We start from the raw sequence: 19529 nt of genomic DNA on the forward strand, positions 1-19529 counted from the left end.
ATAGCCTGTACCCAAAGGGCGAAAGGCTATACTAGTTTTGTGCGAATGTATGTAACACACAGAAGGAGGCGAGGCAGACCCCACAAAGTGTATATATTCTTGATCAGGGTGACCAGCCGAGTCGATTTAGCCCGTTATGTCCGTTCGTCCGTCCGTCTGTCCGTCCGTCTGTATGAGCGCAAGGATCTCAGAAGATACAAGAGCTAGAATAACCAAACTCGGTATACAGATTCCCATAAGCCCTAGGCAGGTCAAGTTTATTTTTTTATTCTGATACACCCCCCCCCCCCCCCACCCCACCGCAATTCGTGTTTTTTTCCATAACTCCCGTAGTTATTAGAATTTCGAAAATTAGGTAGCTACATCCCGTTAGTCATTATGTGTCTGTATACCAAGTTTCATCATGATAGGTCAATTCTAAAGAGTTATAACCATAAATAAAATCGCCGCCCGCAGCTGTTGTTGTTGCTGCTGCTTGGGTTCAACTTTGTGCTGCATACATACACGCATATAAATACGCAGAGACACGATTCTGATGTAAATGTATGCTGTTGAAACTGTACATGAACATGTCTTAATTAAATAATTAAATTTATATATTTTTTTTAATTATTAACAAATTTTTTTTTCAGTTTTTCCTTTTTTGTGGGAGGTACAGGATATTTAAGAGTTGAGCTTGCTCGACTTCAGCATTCTTTTCTTGTTTTCCATGACATTTTTGAATATATGCCAAAAAATCGGCCGCCTGGCCCAATGTGCAATGGTATATTTATTTCTTTTTGCTTTTTCATACAATTTTCATACTTGTACATACCCTACGCTGGGCGGGGGGCGGTGAGGCCACTGGCTCCGAAATCTTTGGAAAACAAGTGGAGAAGCTATTGTCGGGTGTACCGATTTTGAAATACTCTGTACAGTAGGATAATTATAGAAATTAAAAAAATTAAACAAAAACTTGGTGATCGATTTTACCGTCCTTGGGTATAATTATGTGTCAACACAATACAATTGAGTTGGCGCCAGCATGTGTAGGCATGCGATCAATGCTTTGCACATGCAGCAATATTAGCTTAGCAATCTAAATAAGTAACACACTTACGTAAGCAGCAGGCCTAGTACAACACCGAATTGTGCAAGCCTGCAATATTCACACCAATAGGCGCAAAAGCGCTATATATATTCATAAGTACATTTAAGCATAGCTATTTTAGCCGCGAATTCATCAATAAACATCAGTTTGAAAGTTATCACCAAATGTAACTGTAAATTCGGAAAACGGCACCACCGCACCACCGCATCACCTTACACACTACATCCTCCCAAGGATCACCAGCAAGCATCATTGGTCACTGCGATTAGAGTAACACATCATGATTAGAGTTCACACCTTCAGCACGCAGATGACAATCTGCAGCCCACTAAATCATTATAAATTAATATAGAATTGGTATCCAACATTATTACATGAATACCTTTCTTTAGCCTAACTGGAATGGTTTCGATACACTACTTTGTTTGCCTTTATTTTAGTTGAATTTTCATTAAAGCCGGTTTCTAAAGACCTCCCTTCGAAGCTGGGGGAATTCCAAATAAGTATGAAAATGTGTTTTCTTAGTTAAACACTGTTTGTTATTTATTAATGTTTGTAAAGGTTGAAGTAATTGACAATATTACAGTATAATTTGCTTAGCTGCCTTCAACACATTGCACAGAGTTTTGCGGCAGCTATTCTAAAAAGGCTACAGCAATTAAATTTATATTCCATTTTTATACCCTGTTATCCTTTGGATATAGGCTAGAATCTGAGAAGTCCAAACTTCGTCGCTTGCTACAAGGAGGAGAAACGTCTCGCTTAAAGCTTTCTAAAATATTAACTTATATACACCGCCTTGAGCCAAGGTCAGATGTGTTCGTTAAGTCTAGTCGGAAAGTAATTTAAATAAAATGGAATGCGAAATGAGGCTTGCACCGGTGAAAAGTCATCAACTTACATTTTACACAATCTAAATCTCTATATATATAAAACAGTTTGTCCTGACTGACTGACTGACTGACTGACTGACTGACTGATTGGCAATCAACGCACAGCCCAAACGGTAAGAGCTAGGAAGCTGAAATTTGGACACAAGATCCCTCTTATAGTGAAAGTGAGCACTAAGAAGGGATTTTGGAAAATTCGAGCTCCAAAGGGGGGAAAAGTAGCTCCAAAGTTTGTTTGAAAATTCTGCATTTCTGAATCGATCAACTTTAAATTTGGTTTTTATAATCTATAAAAGAATACAAACAAAACTGCATACTCGGTTTTTCAAAATTTGTGTTGGAGCTTGAATTATTGGGGTTTTAATATTTATTCATTTTTTCAAATGAAAAGTTTGTGTTATAAATTTTGTCCGATCGATTTCAAATTTGGGTAATATAATCTACGTAACTAAAATTACAACTTTGCATTTAACGATTTTTAAAATATGCATTTTACAAATGCAGGCAGAACAAACAATACAAAATATCAAACAGTTGGGGACAACTAAGTATACATACACACACACATACATATATACAAGCAGCTGTTCGTGTAGTTGCGTGCAAACGGTTGAAGTAGCCAAAGCAAAATGTGAGACACTAATGTGTGAATGTTCATTTGTACAAATGTATGTACATATATACATACATACATATGTATAAAAGTACATTCGTCTTGCACTGACAGGGCAAGAAATGTTAATTAATTAAAAATTATTAACATTATAACATAAACATTTTTATGTTATTTTTTCTTTGTTTAGTACATTTGGCTTAAGGGATTTTAGGACAACGGACTACAAGGGCGTACGCAGGTTGGGCAGGGGGGACATTGCTCCCCTTAGAAAGAATTTCGCATTATGAATTACACCAGCACCATATGTATTACATACGTAGATACATATGTACATACGTCTGTATGTATAGTATGTACATATGTACATCAATAAGTATGTATGTACGTACATACATTCTTATATACATATATAGGTTTGTATGTATGCAGTGGGCCATCGAACACTGTTGTTTAATTGTAATAAATAGTGTTCTATGTTTTCAAATCAAAATTTTTAAAACAAAAACTTCAAGTTACTGGCTCGCAAAACTTCTTTCGTTTTGATAATTTACGGCTGTTAATTGCATACGAAAAATGCCAAAAGTTTACAGTTACCGTACACACACAAATACATTTGTATGTATGTATGTACATATGTGTACAGTGAACAATCGAATACAGTATTATAATCAATAACTCTCAAACGATGTTTTTCGATGTATTTGTATTCGACATGTATTACGATATATCAACACAAGTATCGATATTTTCGATATATCGCATTTAATTTTATTATTGGGGTTTTAATATTTATTCACTTTTTCAAATGAATAGTTTGTGTTATAAATTTTGTCCGATCGATTTCAAATTTGGGTAATGTAATCAACATTATATCAACAAATTGGCATTCAACGATTAAAATATAGCAATATGTTTTTTACTTGCCATATATCAAATATCAAATAGTTGGGGACATCACATACACACACCCACACATACATACAACAAGCAACAGTTCGTGGCTATGTGTGCCCATGCATACATACATATGTACATGCATATGCATGTATGCCTGTATATGTATGTAGCATGTACATACAAAACAACAACAACAACTTTAAGTTGTTGGCTCGCACATCTTCTTTCGTTTTGACCATTTAATGTTAATTGCAAAGGCAAAACGCCAAAAGTTTACAGTTACCGTCGCTAAGCAACGACTGCGTATGCGATAGTAAAGCAGAAACCGAATAACGGAGCTACGCATATTCTGCTTCGCATTGCGGGCAGATGTATGTATGTATATGATTTGTTCTTATTGATCTCAATAAATAATTAGATTTTATTATTTAAATATTCTGCTTATTGCATTCAAACTTCGATATTTTGATGGTATCGGTGGCTTCAACTATCGAAAGTTTTACTCTAGCAAATTGAGATGAGAATTGTCAGTGCTTTTTGATCGTGGCTCATCGCTGCACGGCATTGACACGAGTGCCGTGTTTCATATTCCGAGTTTGTGCGTGACCGTATTGACTCAATATGGCACGAAAAGGCTCAAATGTGAATTTAAAATTAGGATATACCCTTATAATTATTCCCCCTTTTTTGCAAATCGTCTATCTTAAAACGTTGCGTTATCTCTATATATAAAACAGTTTGTCCTGACTAATTGGTGATCAACGCACAGCCCAAACGGTAAAAGATGAAATTTGGACTCAAGTATCTTTTCATAGTATCCATCATAGTGTAGGAGCACACTAAGAAAGGCTTTTGGAAAATTCTAGCTCCAACGGGGGGAAAACGAGCTTTAAAAAATATTAGTTATGGTGGTCATGTTCGTTGGACGAAATAGTTTGGCAAGAACAAAAATGTAACGGACTACTGAACAATTTTTTGTCAAGAACAGAAAATGTTCATTTAAATACCTTAAATGCCTTCCTACTGGTAACTTATAAGGTGAAAACATATGGGTAGGTTATGCACACACAAAATAAATACAATTGGAAACATTATATTGAGCCGGGTTAAGACGGGCAATACCTGCTAGTCTAACATATTCCGAGAACAGCACAATAGAAACAGCAGGCGATCGTGAAGATGAAGCTCTTTCGTCTGAGGCACGAACAAAAGAGTGCGCGGCAGGAGTAGCCATTGTCCTTGCCGGTGCAGTCACACAACCAACACTGCACTATAGGGTCCGTTGGCCCAAGCTTATGGCAAAATCACAAGACTTTAACCAGCAAGAGTGCATTTTATTCACAACCTAAACGTATGCAACAAAAAAGAAGTTCGTTATATCGGTCTATGAAAAAGCTCAAATGCACGCAGTGGGTGCATGTATGAAGATTTTTCGTTTTTTTAGTCACAATCGTTAATGCTGGCACATCGATCACAAAAATATATGACACTTGAAAAAGTTATACGTAGGTAAAAAGCAAGATCAGAATATGTTTTTAATATTTAAATACAATGAACAGCCAAGCTAAAAAAAGTGACCGATTGCAACGACAGAGTTGTCAGGTTGAATTATAATATTGCAAATATTTACAAATTTTAAAAATCATCAAACAATATGAAAGAGAAATACTAACATTTTGGATTTAAGCTTATTTATGCTAATACCATTAAAAAGCTTTAAAAAATTAAAAATATATTTCCCAGAGCACACATATCGAATGATTTTCTTACAATTTGTTTTTTTGCGAACTCCTTAAATGTTAAAAATATAAAATAAACTAGAATCTGATAAGTAATGTGACCATAGACCATAAAATAGCCGCGCCGGCGCTGCAGACAATCACTTGTAATAAACGATGAAGGATCTCAAATCTGAAAATATTTAACAAACGTCGTTTAGATAATAAATAAATAAATAAATCCCCGAATAATTGCACCAATATAATTACCGTGCTCGAATTTTTTTGCCCCGCTCTATAGACTCATTACCAGGCTCTTCCTTTGCCAAATAGATACGCATGCCTGCAAGCGCTCGACCAAAATATTCGTTCCAATTGACCTTCGTCATGTCAAATTCATAATTCTTACGATCAGATATTGACATGTGTTCCCACAATCGCTGCATATTTGTGGTTTGAAACTTCCAGTTCATTTCTGCAAAAGGTCCTAGAATCTCGAAATTCTTATGTATCTTTTCATAAATCTTTACCATGCGAGGACGCTTTCCCCTTAAACGTAATATCAGATCGATGGCATATCCAGGTATTACGTGGTAAAAGAAAATAAGCAACTGATACAGAAACTGGGAGTTGGTGGGGATGAGAAATGGGAACCATATCATCTTAGTGATGGGATAGGCGGGGCCTAGCTCGGACACCTTGCCTATAAAGGCGCCCCATGTTAATGGGTTGTGCTCACTGGACACAAAGTTATAGATTGGTTTTTCAAAAGTCTTCTGCTCTTCTTCTTTCTGAATGGAATATGTTCTTGAGTTTTCACCATCCTTCTGGGTTATTTGCTCTTCTTCTTTCTGAATGCAATATGTTCTTGAGCTTTCACCATCCTTCTGGGTTATTTGCTCAGGATTCTGTTCCTTGGCACTCTTTGCATCAATGGCTGTTTTCCAGACACTCGCTATCAACAAATTGGCACAGAAGTCCACGGGCACAACATTCGCCTCTTTTTTTACATCGACTCGACAAATACGCATCACTCCAAAAGCAGCGGCATGGAGTATGATAATAGGTCCATTAAAATTATCCATCCAGCCCGACACAGGCTCCTTGTAACTGGTAATAACTGTTGAGTGAACATCAAATTAGAATAAATCATACGGTCATTAGTAATACTGAATACTAAAAGGAAACGTTCAAATTCTGTGACTAACCAACTGTGTAATTAAAAAACAGCAGAAGTGTCATTATATAAGTAATGGGTTCTTCTGACCACTCTTAACTACATCTACAACTACAACTAACATCTCAACTTTCACTTACTTATGCCCGGCCTGAAGATGCACATTGGTAGATCTCCCGATTCGGTCTGGACCAGGTGCTCGGCCAACGCCTTTGTATAGGTGTAGGTATTGGGAAATTTGTCCAGTAATGCGGGCGTCATTTTGTCAAGCAGCTCATTACTCAGCTGATCTTTCAATTCCAAAACCTTTGCGGCTGGGCAGCTGAGAAGTTCCGGATAGTAAGTTTCCTTGATGTGGTTTACGACGCAGTTGGAGTAGGCAGTGGAAACGTGTACAAAGGACTCCAAATGCTGCATTTCCTTGCCCAATTCCATCACGAGGCGGGTGGCACGAACGTTGATGTCCAGCGCATGATGCAGCGGCTCATTGAAACGCACGGTCGCTGCGCTGTGTATAACAATCTGTACTTCATTCTTCAATATCTGTCTGTCCTGCTCGGAAATGCCAAGATCAAGTTCCGCACAGTCACCAGCTATGGGCACCAAGCATTCAAATGCATTGGCCTTAACATTTAACAAATTCTGAAAGAGCTGTGGATTACGATATTAGATATTATCTATGAGGTTTTCATATTTCTTGTATTCGAATTCCGAAAATTATTCCATAAATTATTTTTCATAAAGTAAAAGATGCGTTTCTCACCGGTTAATAAAACCTGTCTTAATTCTTCACAAACTATCGAACTATTCTAAAAATTTGTCACAAATGACAAATGATGCAGATAAAATCTCAGTGAAGCAGCACCAACGAATTGGATATGATATTTTAGTCGTAGAATCAAAATTATATTTTTTGTCATTCCAAATTTTTGGATAAAAAATGCATTCGGTCGTTCAAGTTTTTAAGCTAATCTCAGAATGCGTTTGAAATGCAAATGAAATGGGTCATACCTAACATAAATAGCACAGCAAAATTAAAATTTCAAAATAGGGTAAACACACAATTATGTATTTGTTGACAGTAATAATTGACCGAAAAGAAATACAGAATTTGTAAATTGGACCATTTCTTTACAAATTATAGCTTTACTTGTAGACTTAAACGGAGGCCTTCGTTAGCATAATTAATACTTACCGGATAGGTGGGCCAGGAGGCAATACGCTCATGTATTTCCACGCCACGTTTTGGTCTCATAAGAATATACAAGCGTTTCACTTCAGTTGTGCGCATAATTTTCTCAAGTAGCACTGAAAGTCAAGAATTTGGATTTCTTTTTATAGCCTGTACCCAAAGGGTGAAAGGCTATACTAGTTTTGTGCGAATGTATGTAACAGGCAGAAGGAGGCGTGGCAGACCCCACAAAGTATATATATTCTTGATCAGCGTGACAAGACGAGTCGATCTTGCCCTGTCTGTCCGTCCGTATGAACACCTGGATCTCAGAGACTACAAAAGATAGCGACACCAAATTTTGTACAATGATGCCTTATGTGTGTACGCTATACAAGTTTGTTTTATTTTTTTGATTTTCCCATCACTTCGCCCCTATGGGGGCTTTCCCGATTTTCCATTCGTATTATCGCCTATATTTCGGAGACCATAAGACCTAGGAACACCAAATTTAGTCCAAGATGCCTTATGTGAATACGCAGAAAATGTATATTTTGGAATTTCCCTCCCTCCCCCCTCTCCCATGCAAATCGTAACTACCGTAATTCTTGGAATTTCGAACTAAAATTTTGCAAATACCCCCAGCTAGTTATTATGTGTTCGTAAGTTTCACTATGATAGACCCATTTAACAAGAAGTTATAGCCATAAATATATTTGCTGCCCACGCGCTGCCCGCAGCTGTTGTTGATGCTAGTGCTTTGGTTGACTGCAAACATGTTTGCGCAAACATACATACACTCACATAGACGCAATTGCTATGTAAATGTGCAATTACGTGAGTTCGAATACCGAAAAATCGATCCAAATTCTTTTTAAATATTCTTAAATTTTTCAATTTCTATAATTATTTTAAACATATGTACATGGCATTTCCAAGTCGGGACACCCGACTTTAGCTTTTTTACTTGTTTTTTAAAAGCATTCTGCATTTTTTAATCAAATTTTTAATTTTTTCGCATCCCCCTTTCGTAAAAGCTGCGTACGCCCTTGCATATAGCTGCAATTTGTATACCCTGTACCCGTAGGGTAAAAAGGGTATATTAGGTTTGTGCAAAGTATGTAACATGCAGAAGGAAGCTTTTCCGACCCCATAAAGTATATATATTCTTGATCAGCATGACGAGAGAAATCGATCTAGACATGTCCGTCCGTCCGTCCGTCTGTCCGTCTGTCCGTGCGTCTGTCCGTCTGGATGAACGCAAGGATCTCAGAAACTATAAAAGCTAGAATAACCAAAGTTGGCATCCAGATTCGCCTAGGTCCGAGAAAGGACGAGTTTATTTTATTTTTTTTAATTTTCCCCCCTTTCCCCGCTACAGAATTTCGTCAATAGCGTCCACATTTCAAATGCTACCTTAACCAAACTTTGCACACATAATTTATAAATAATTATCTACTGTTGTTTAAAATTTTTTTGAATTCTGTCAATTCTAAGAAAAGTTATTAGCGAAACAAATTCTCGCCAGTACAACCCCCACAAACTGCAGCAACAAGTTCGCTCTTCTTCTTCCTCTTTTTGCTGCTGCTATGGGCGCATATAACTCAGTGACGGAAGTTTACCTGGGTACAGGGTATTACACTGTCGGGCTTGCTCGACTGTAGCGTTCTCTCTTGTTTTGCATATGTATGTACATATGTGCCATGAGGAATTTAAATATTGTGCCGTGTTCTTGGCCTACATGTTTGATTTGCAAACACGTGCACGACTTGAAAATGTATATTTACATTATTTTTCTTTGTGACTGATGTTTATGTAAATGTAATGAATACATTGCAGCTGCATATTGCAAAAGCTCGTCTTACGCATACAGGGCAGACTTCAGACCTTAAGTCTGGGCATAATCAAAAGGCCAATCACCGCTCGATAATGACATCTTGATGCTAGATTTTAGTGAATTATAAATTTGGAGCTAAACTTTGAAACTTCAAACCGTCACTGCGATGAGTGTTCATTAAGCAATTGTAAAATCCAATTTATGTACCTATTTGTTTACCCAGTGGCTTTGATTTAGCATAAAAATTTAGCTGCATTTTAAAACTGTATTCTTTTAAAAACAAAGTTCCAATAAACTGGCTGAACACTGCAGCAAGCAATAAATCAATAGTTTTAAATAAAATTATCAATTCCTACCCAAAAGCAGGTTACCTTTTTGCTTCAACTGCCGCTGCTTTGTTGGTTTGTTGTTATTAATTAGTCAGTTAGTTATATTAATATTTATACCCTGTACCCAAAGGGTATACTAGTTTTGTGCGTATGTATGTAACACACAGAAGCAGATCCCAAAAAGTATTTATATTCTTGATAATTTATTTGATATATGGGGTCATGGATCTCAGAAGGTACAAGAGCTAGAATTACAAGTATCAACATGGTATCCATGTTTTCCTAAGCCCTGGGTAGGTCCAGTATTTTTTTATTATTTATGTGAAATTAACTTCTAACATTTTTTAAAATTTGTTTTCTTTTTTGTGCGACTCTAGCATTCCTTTCTTGTTTTAAGAGTCATCTTCAGTATAACAACTTGATTAAGCAACTCGAGTATGTTCTCCTCACTCCCGCTTTTCTGCAGTATTTATCAAAGTTTCACAGCACCCATTTGTCCTTTCAACACAGGCACTTAGCACTTCTACGTGTAATATTCACTTCCTGCGTTAATCAATCAATTTGCACAATACTCGTATTTATAATTTATAACGTTCGCATTTACTGAATTTATCAAATTTTTGTTATACCTTTGCCCAAAAAGCCACTCCCACCGGTTACAAAAATGGTTTTGTTCTTATAAAACGCTTGCACTTCCGTTTCCATTTCGGGTTTGTTGTTGAATTTAACACGCGAAACCTAAAACTCAGCTTGATATTATTTCGATTTGCGCTTGGCTAAATAATCTTCAGGTCTATCTTAATGCATTCACGGCTACTACTTAAATGAGGACCGCTTAGAATATGCCACCGATATTTATACTAGTACAATTAATGGCTAACTGTCTGGCTAGTTTATTTCGTTTTGATTATTCATACACTCCGATGGCAGGCCGGGGGGCGGATGGGCCATTGTCCCCACCCCCCTAAATCTTTAGAAAAAAATGTCACATTCTAAAGTCGACTATACATTCAATATTATGTCGCACTATTTCGAAACTGGAAGCTAGAGTTTTTGAAGTTTTTCTGTTGATCATATGCATAAATGATTATGCATATGCATATTAGTAATGAGTTGTTATTGGTTCGTGGCAAGACGTAAAGTATAATTAAATATATGCAAAACGTGATTTTCCAAAATATTTTAATGAACGAAGTAATACGTCATTCTTGAAATTGTAGAGAATAGCTTTCTTCAGAATTGACTCATCATGATGAAACTTGGCATACGGACACATAAGCACTAACTGGACGTAACTACTAAAACTGATTTCAAAATTCCAGGAATTACGGAAGTTATAAAAAAAACACGAATTGTGGTGGTATAGGGACTAGCGGGTGTATCAGAATAAAAAAAATAAACTTGACCTGCCTAGGGCTTAGGGGAACCTGGATACCAAGTTTGGTAATTCTAGCCTTGTACTTTCTGAGATCCTTGCGCTCATACGGACGGACGGACGGACGGACAGACGGACATGGCTAAATCGACTCGGCTTGTAACCCTGATCAAAAATATATATACTTTGTGGGGTCTGCCAAGCCTCCTACTGTGTGTTACATACATTCGCACAAAACTAGTATAGCCTTTCACCCTTTGCGTACAGGGTATAAAAGCGCCCGGAGAAGACCTTTTACACGACAGGACGCTGAAACTACTCCCTGCAAGGGCTCTGCTGTTCATAGCCCTAATCATGAATAGCAAAACTCAGGCTGAAGCACTTTCCAAGCATCTGGAAGACGGCGCTAATCACGATGATACCACAGCCGCAGAAGCATTATACTGAAGTTGATGAATACAGGGCCAATCAGTCTTCTGCCTGCCCTTGGGAAGATGACGGTCTGCGTGATTCTCGATCAGATTCTCGGTCGACTTCGCCCTGGAAGCTATGTGCAGGGATTTAAGACAAGCGTTTGAAAGAAGTGTGGCATGATGGACTCGCCTGCAAGTTGAAAGGCATTTTAACTTCTCAACTGTTCCATCTTATTGAAAGCTTTCTAAGGGACAGAAACTTTAGAGTGCTTGTTGATGGAGTGTGAAATCCACCATGCGTTTAATTTGTGCTGGTTTGCCCCCAAGGCAGTGTTCTCAGTCCTACGTTTTATTTACTGCAAACGAAATTATTGGATTAGACGAGGACAATCTACTGATAGCAACCTACGCATCATAACGCAATTGATGTTTCTACCTGTATATATATATATATATATATATATATATATATATATATATATATATATATATATATAAATTAATCAATTTTAAGTTTATTTGATATAAAAAAATATTTATTACAGCACTATGTGCTTCTTTTCGAGTTGATTACAAACTGGCCTTAATATTTAAGCTAAGCCCTAACGAAACCTTTGTCCCAACGTTCCTACGTTGACGTCGGCGTCGACGTTGCACCGAGAATCGCTGAGGTTGCGATCCCACGGTAGCTGGCTTGCCAGCGCGTTGACCCCGTATGCACCGAATTGGACACCCAACACTTTATGTCAGCATTTCCCAGCACGTTGATTTGCCACGTGCGTCGGTCAGTGCGACAATTTGGTACTCAATGTTGGCGTTTTGAGTAACTAAAGTGTTAACTCCTCCCTCCCTGATCTCGAACGTCCCGGTCGATGAATTAAAATCCGGGGAGATCATGGATGCTTCTAGGTTTTTTAGTATGGCTTTCCGAGGGAGTTTCTGCCGTGCTGATCCTCTCTGGGCGCTGCACTTTGCTTGAGGGATTGCTTTGTTTCTCCACTACTTTTGTGCTCGGTCCGCTCATCTTTAGCTTTACTACGTAGGTTATGAACACAAACACAACTCCGCCTGATATCCCAATACTTGAGAATGTGTTTGCCTTGAGGTTAGCTTGCAGAGCACTTATCCTTTCTGTATTTTTGATGTTCAGGTCCTTCATCAGTTGTAGGGATAGAACCTCCTCCATCGTTGTCAGCGGCCTCTCCAGTTGAATCATAGCTGGTAGCGGCTTATAGCTAGAGGTTTCGTATGATGAAAAAAACTGATTTTCTATATCTAATGTACAATTATTAAATTTAATTATGAACGATCCCTTAAGTTTTTGGGATTCATTATTACTTGAAATCTTACCACTAAAGTTGTTCAGAAGAAGAATACCTGTATCTATTAGTTCTATTGCTTTTATGTGATTATCGTTAATGATGGTACAATTGTTTGGTCTATTTGTTATTAACTTTGAAATGCAGTTGTCATTTGAAATATCTACAATATTTGATCTTAAGCACATACTGATTTTATTAATTTTTTTGCATTGGTTGTTAGTTGAAAAGACTGCATTTTTACATTTAATGACATTTTCGTCTTTTATCTTTAATACCTTTCCCATCTTTTTTAATGGTTTGATGAGTAAATGTTTACATATTTCATTATTTAATTTTGGAATGTCGATAATATAAATTAACTTTTCGCCATTAAATGCGATTTTTATATCAGCAAAATTTAGAGCTTCTTCTATATTATTAAACGGAATATTTTCTTCTGTGAAAATGCTGTTTATTATTTCGGTTTCTTCTTCCGATATTAAAAAGGTATTTACTATATTTGCCTTTGATAAATGAATGGCAAGATTGATATTACTTAAATCTTCTTTTATTAAATCTATCTTATACTTTAGCTGTGTGGCAAAAATGTTCTGGAAATTTTCTGAATTTCTTATGCTTTCTATTATAACATTGTTATCTTCTGTTAATTTATTGATTCTTTGTATGATGTCTTTATTTATAATTACTTGATTGTTATTATTGCTTATGACATCATTTAATTTATTAGTTATCATTTCGAAATCCTCATGGTCTGGATTACCAGCAATCCATTTCCATACGGATCCGATCTCATTTATTGCCCTTTTTCTTATGGAGTGGGAGGTTAGTTTGTTAATTTGGAACTTTACTAATTCAATTTCTTTTTTAATGAAGGGAAAAAGTGGGTTTGCTAGGGAGATATTATTGAGCAAATCGTGTTGTATCTGGTCTATAGTAAGTTTATACTCGGTAATATTAATGTGGTGCAGAATTTTAAAATTTCCTGATTGAACTTTGCTATCGCCGAGTTCGATAATTGCTACCTCGGCCTTAGTATAGTCCAAAATTTCATATGTGGCATTGCAGCGCATAATGAACCTGGTAACAATAAAAGAAAGAGCAATCTTTTAATTTCTTATATGATTTTTATGGACAACTTTTCCTGACTGTGTAGTGACTGTTGAATGTTTGTTATCTTTTACTATTTCTTCTTTGAAACGTTTTGACATCTTAGTCCCTATTCTATTATTTTGTTTCACAAAAATTTTTTCGCCAGATGCATATTGTATTACCTCGTTTTTATTCTTATTATGGTACTGTAAATCTTTTTGCTGTTTCTGTATCAGTTTCTCATAGTTATTATTCCTAGTCTTTTCGTATTCAGATGGCCCAAAGGTGGTGGGTCTGCCAAAAAACAAATCTATCGGCTTCTTCCCTGTGGTAGAGTGAATACTGTGGTTGTATTCACATACAGCAACTTCCATGAGCTCGTCAAAATCCTCAATATTTTTTTCTTGTTTTAAACATCTCATAAGTTCTATCAGTGTCGAATGAAACCTTTCCACCTGTCCATTCACTGTGCTTTTGTGTGGTGGAGTATTAAAAACTTCTATACCTAATTCGTTCTCAAGCATAAATTTTATTGCTTGTGAATTGAGCGATTTTTCGTTATCAATTATAACAGATTTAGGCACGCCGAAGTAGAATAATATTTCTCTTAAAGGCTTCCTAATTGCTTCTACACTTTTGTTTTCTAGAGACCTAACAACTGCGAATTTTGTAAATTTGTCTAAAGATGTAAGAACTAACTTTTTGTTAGTCGAGAATATGTCTACATGTAAGATTTGACCTGGGTATTCTGGTATCGGCGTATTACCAAGTTTTGTATTATTCGGGTGTCTCTCGTATTTGTTTTCTTTGCAGATTTTACATAAGCTTACAATTTTGCGAATTTTTCTTCTCATTGAAGGAAAGTAGTCCGTTTCTAATATTTGAAGTCTATTTTCTTGTTCGTTTCTATGAGCTCTGTTATGGGTCTTTATAATAATGTTTTGCTGTTCTTGTTCGTTTGTAATATCATTAACTACAATTTGACTAAAACGGACTTTATATGCTGCAAAATGGATTGGGTAAATATTCTGAATCTTAAGCATGATTGTCTCTGGTGTTTTTATACAATTAATAACCGATGGATTTAGATAACGTTTTAATAAGTTTTTAAGCTGATCCTCTGTGTAATCTTTTTCAACAATGGAATGCCTATGATAGGTTGGAAATATAATCTGAAATTTGTATGAGGATTCGTCACCCAACTGCAAAAATATTTGATTTTTAAATGCATTTATTGGTATTTCTACTGAATGAATCAAATGTTCGGATGAGCTTTCGCTGCTATGTACCGTCGGAGTTAAAGAATTTATTTGGCTCCTTGGTGGCCTGGATAAAAGATCTGCAACCAAATTTGTGTTTCCTGGCTTATAGACAAGTTCATAATTATACTCTTCTAACTGTGCCTTCCACCTTTTCATTTTAGCGTTCGTGTTCTTGTTGCTAAGGGCAAAGGTTAATGGCTGATGGTCTGTAAAAATTTTGAGTTTACTAACACCGTAGAGAAAACAACGTAGTTCTCGAAGTGACCAAATGATCGCTAACATTTCTCTCTCATTTGTTGCGTAGTTCTCTTCTTTAGAACTCAGTGTTCTTGAAAGGAATGTAATTGGTCTGCCGCCCTGTGAGAGCACAGCACCTAATGCATAATTTGATGCATCTGTGGTTAATTCGAAAGGTTCATTAAATCTGGGAAAATGTAAAACAACATCTTCAGAAATAAGGCAATTCTTAATTTGTTTAAAGGCTTCTGTCTGTTTTGCATCTAGGTTTATGAATGTTCGTTTTGAGACTGCTTTTGAGACTCTACCAGCTTCTCCTCTAAGAAGCGAAGTTAATGGCTTTGCTATTTCTGCATATCCTCTAATAAATCTACGGTAATATCCAGACATTCCCAAAAAGGAGCAAAGATCATGTATAGTTTTTGGCTTGGGGAAATTAACTATTGCATTTACTTTTTTTGGGCTAGTTTTTAATCCATCTTTACTAATAGTAAAACCTAAAAATTCTAAATTATCTTTCATAAATTCGCATTTATCCAATTGGACTTTAAGATTTGCATTTTCCAATGTCTCAAAAACCAATCGCAAGTTGCTGAAATGTTCTTCTTTTGTTTTTCCAAATATAACGATATCGTCTATGTAAACATAGCATCGTTTACCTATGTGATCCCTTAATATGTCGTCTAGCGTTCTCTGGAAAATTGCTGGGGCATTGCGTAGCCCGAATGGGAGTCTTAAAAACTCGAATTTTCCGTTATTTATTGAGAAGGCTGTCTTTTCAATATCAGAATCTTTTAGCGCTATTTGATGGAACCCGCTTTTTAAATCGATAGTTGTAAAGAACTTGTTCTCGCCAAGATTGGATAAGATAGTATTTATTTCTGGCATTGGGTATCTATCTGGGATTGTTAGTTCGTTCAACTTCCTATAGTCGATCACCATTCTAAATTTTTTCTTTCCTGACGCATCTTCCTTCTTCGGTACTATCCAAACTGGAGAACTATAAGGTGACCTTGACGGACGAATAATACCGTTATCTAATAATTCCTTTATTTGGCTGTCTATTTCTTCTTTTAAACCCATAGCATAAGTATAGGGTTTTGAATAAACTGGGGTATCGGTTTTTGTTCTTATTTCCCCCCTGACTTGAGTAACGAAAGTGAGTTTTTTATCAGGTTCGGCAAAAAGACCTGGACATTCATGAACTATTTCTTCAATTACTTGGCTATCCTTCTCATCTAAATGCGAAAGTCTAAGTTCTATGTTAGCAATGCGTGTCATTGGTAATTCTTTCGTGTTAAATTTATACTTCCCTAATAATGTAAAATGATTTTTATGTGTGTTAATTATACCCTTTAATTCCTTCATTGTATCGTGGCCAATAATACCATCGAATGTCTTAAGATTAGGTAGTAAAAAAAATTTTTGCTTGTTTATGTTGTTGCCAAATATATCTATATAAGCATGATGTGTAATATTAACGTCGCCTCCAATCGACTTTGCTGCAAATGGAACTTCATTGCGGATGGGTTCTCGAATAAGTGCTGGCTTAACATAGTTTTTATTTGAACCTGTATCTGTCAAAAATTTTAGTTTATTTCCATTCCTCATTTCAAACTCATAATAAGGTAATGAGGAGGAAGCTAGTCTAAAAAATTAACATCGTCAGCAATTTCGTAGCTTTTTTGTAAATGTTTCTCATCTGCAAATTCTTGACCTGCCTCATCAGTATCATATTCCGGTTCGTAATCTTGTTCATAATGAACAAGTGCTTCTGCATTAAAAACTCTTTGCTGCTTATTTGGTTGATGGCTTATTTGTGAATGCGGCCTTTTTTGTATTTCGTTGTTCTGTTGCCTGTATGAGTTTTGTGGTGCCTGTTGATTGAAAAAATGCTGTGGCCTTGCTACATTTGAAAAATATTGTTGTGGTCTTGCTGAGTTAGAAAAATTTTGTTGAGGTCTATTCTGATAGTTTACTTGACGCGTTTGGATTGAACTATCTACTTCCATTGGAGTAGGTGGAGGTTGCCGTCTTGGCGGTAGTGCGGGTGGAAATTGTGGTTGCTGTTGCGCGAACCTAGGATTACCCCGACCAAAATGAGCTAACTCCGGAAAAAAGCTACGGACTGGTCTTGGAGGTAATTGTCTACCTACACCATTATAGTAATTTGGCTGAGGACCACGTCTGGCATACTGCGATAAACTGCTATGCATGGTATTAGCCTGAAACGATCTGTAATTCAAATTTTCTAGCTTAAGGCAAATATTCAAGGCCTCTGGCAAGCTTGTAGGTCTATTAACACTTAACAAACTTGGCAAGTTACCGTTTAATCCTCTTATAAACGTGTCTAATGCTTTATCCCTGTAAGAGTTTGTCATTGCCAACAAGGCTTCTTCCTGATACTCTAAACAATCAATTTTGTCTAGAATCAGTGAAAGAATTTCATAGATCTTCTGATAATAGCATGTTATGTTATCTCTGCCTTGCACTAATGTGTTTAATTGGTATTCTAGAGTACCAATATCTCTCTTATCCGCGTAATGTTGCATCAGACAACGCCTAATTCTCACCCAGTTAAGAGGTGTACGATATGACTCCAGCGCAGTATCGGCTTCGCCGATAATTTTATGCCTAATTGTATGCAAAATAGCAAAGTATTTTGGCGAATTTTTCTGACCTTCGTACATTTTTAGAATTCTGTCTACCGATTTCCTCCATGAGCTGAATTCGCTGGCCTTTCCTGAAAATTCTCTTAGGCTTTTCACTATATCTGGCACCTTTTCAGAATCAGCTAAATTCCTATTAAAATCAATTTGAGGTTCTTGTTCTTCTTCTATGACCGGATTTGTTGCTTTTTGAACTATTTGCTCAATAAGGTTTGTTAATTCAAGTTTTTGAGATGGCGAAAATAGAGTTAGTGGGGATGAACTGGAGGGGTTAGTAGTTAAGGGCATGTTGTTTAACGACATTTTGGCTAAATATTCTGATAAATTTTCTTCCTGGTTCATATGAGTTGGTTTACTTTTTATAATGAATTATAATTTAACAAAGATAACAACGACTTACATTAATGTTGCTAGGAATAACTTAATAGCCATAGTCCGGTTGTATAGATGTCTTCTGATGATAGATTTCTTCTGATGTATTGGGCTGTCTTCAGATGCACTCGGCTGTCTTCAATGTATTCGGAATGAGGATGTTTGGATGTCTTTAAATTTGTAGTCGTTGATTTGATTTCTTTCCTTCTTCCTTCTGTTTAGGCAACTTCGTTTTGTGTTCACTTGTGTTTCTTTTTTGTTTTTTTTTTTTTTGTTTTTTTTTTTTTTTTGTTTTTTGTTTTTACTTCCAGTATACACTCTTTTTCACTTCTTATGTAGATTTATTAATGAAGGTTAAACAATTTCGATATTCACTTGTGTTCTCGTTATAATTTCTGTATGCACTTTTTGTTCTTTATATGTGTGATTTGACCGATCCCGGATGGCTAGGACCTACGTCCTTCCCTTTTGTACTACTTCACGTAGACTACTAGGGAGCCAGTATCACGAGATTTTTATAGTTGACTCGCGGACTTTTTTTTAACACTACAGACCCTTATGGTCTTATGTTTTTCGAATTATATACCGCGGTCCCTGCTCGGGCGCCAATTAATCAATTTTAAGTTTATTTGATATAAAAAAATATTTATTACAGCACTATGTGCTTCTTTTCGAGTTGATTACAAACTGGCCTTAATATTTAAGCTAAGCCCTAACGAAAGCCCTATATATATATTTTTTTTTTTTTTTTTTTTTAAAGAACCATTTTTAGCAGAAAGTAATTTTAAAAATTCTTTTGTTATTACGAATTAAATTTTTTATGCTTTTTATTAGTACGGATATAGTTTGGATCAATATTAATATTAAAAGTGAGGAGCTGCAGCTGATTGAATAACACTTACTTGACACATATGTACCTAACGATCATATCTGTATGTCAATCGATTACACTTTGTATTTATACCACACCCACTGAAAACCGACTTGAGAATTCTAGCCCGCTGAAAACCGACCTGAGAATTCTACTCAATTGAAATTTAATATATTTCTAGTATATTTGAATCG

The 19529-nt window shown here is 36.2% G+C and overlaps 2 protein-coding genes across 2 annotated transcripts in view; one reads left to right on the forward strand and one right to left on the reverse strand.

Moving 5' to 3' along the window:
* The window catches only part of LOC115622047 (suppressor of lurcher protein 1), a 63759-nt gene that overhangs the window by 21171 nt on the left and 23059 nt on the right, over positions 1–19529 (forward strand). The window lies entirely within an intron of this gene.
* Positions 5311–7643, reverse strand: LOC115621858 (fatty acyl-CoA reductase wat-like). Its single transcript, XM_030515676.1, has 5 exons — positions 7584–7643; positions 6529–7039; positions 6134–6331; positions 5482–5992; positions 5311–5404 (listed from the first exon to the last, which is right to left on the reverse strand). The coding sequence occupies exons 1-5, from the start codon at positions 7641–7643 to the stop codon at positions 5311–5313; spliced, it is 1374 nt and encodes a 457-aa protein (XP_030371536.1).

The sequence above is a fragment of the Scaptodrosophila lebanonensis genome, unplaced genomic scaffold (assembly GCF_003285725.1).
Source record: "Scaptodrosophila lebanonensis strain 11010-0011.00,11010-0021.00 unplaced genomic scaffold, SlebRS2 tig00000024-arrow-pilon, whole genome shotgun sequence".
Lineage (NCBI taxonomy): Eukaryota > Metazoa > Arthropoda > Insecta > Diptera > Drosophilidae > Scaptodrosophila > Scaptodrosophila lebanonensis.

Excerpts from the sequence above, each read along its gene's own strand:
- LOC115621858 (XM_030515676.1), bottom strand. The coding sequence starts at position 7,643 with ATGAGACCAAAACGTGGCGTGGAAATACATGAGCGTATTGCCTCCTGG. Across the intron at positions 6,332-6,528 it reads CATCTTCAGGCCGGGCATAA|TTATTACCAGTTACAAGGAG; the intron begins GTAAGTGAAAGT and ends TTCACTCAACAG. Across the intron at positions 5,405-5,481 it reads GGCAAAAAAATTCGAGCACG|ATTTGAGATCCTTCATCGTT; the intron begins GTAATTATATTG and ends AAATATTTTCAG.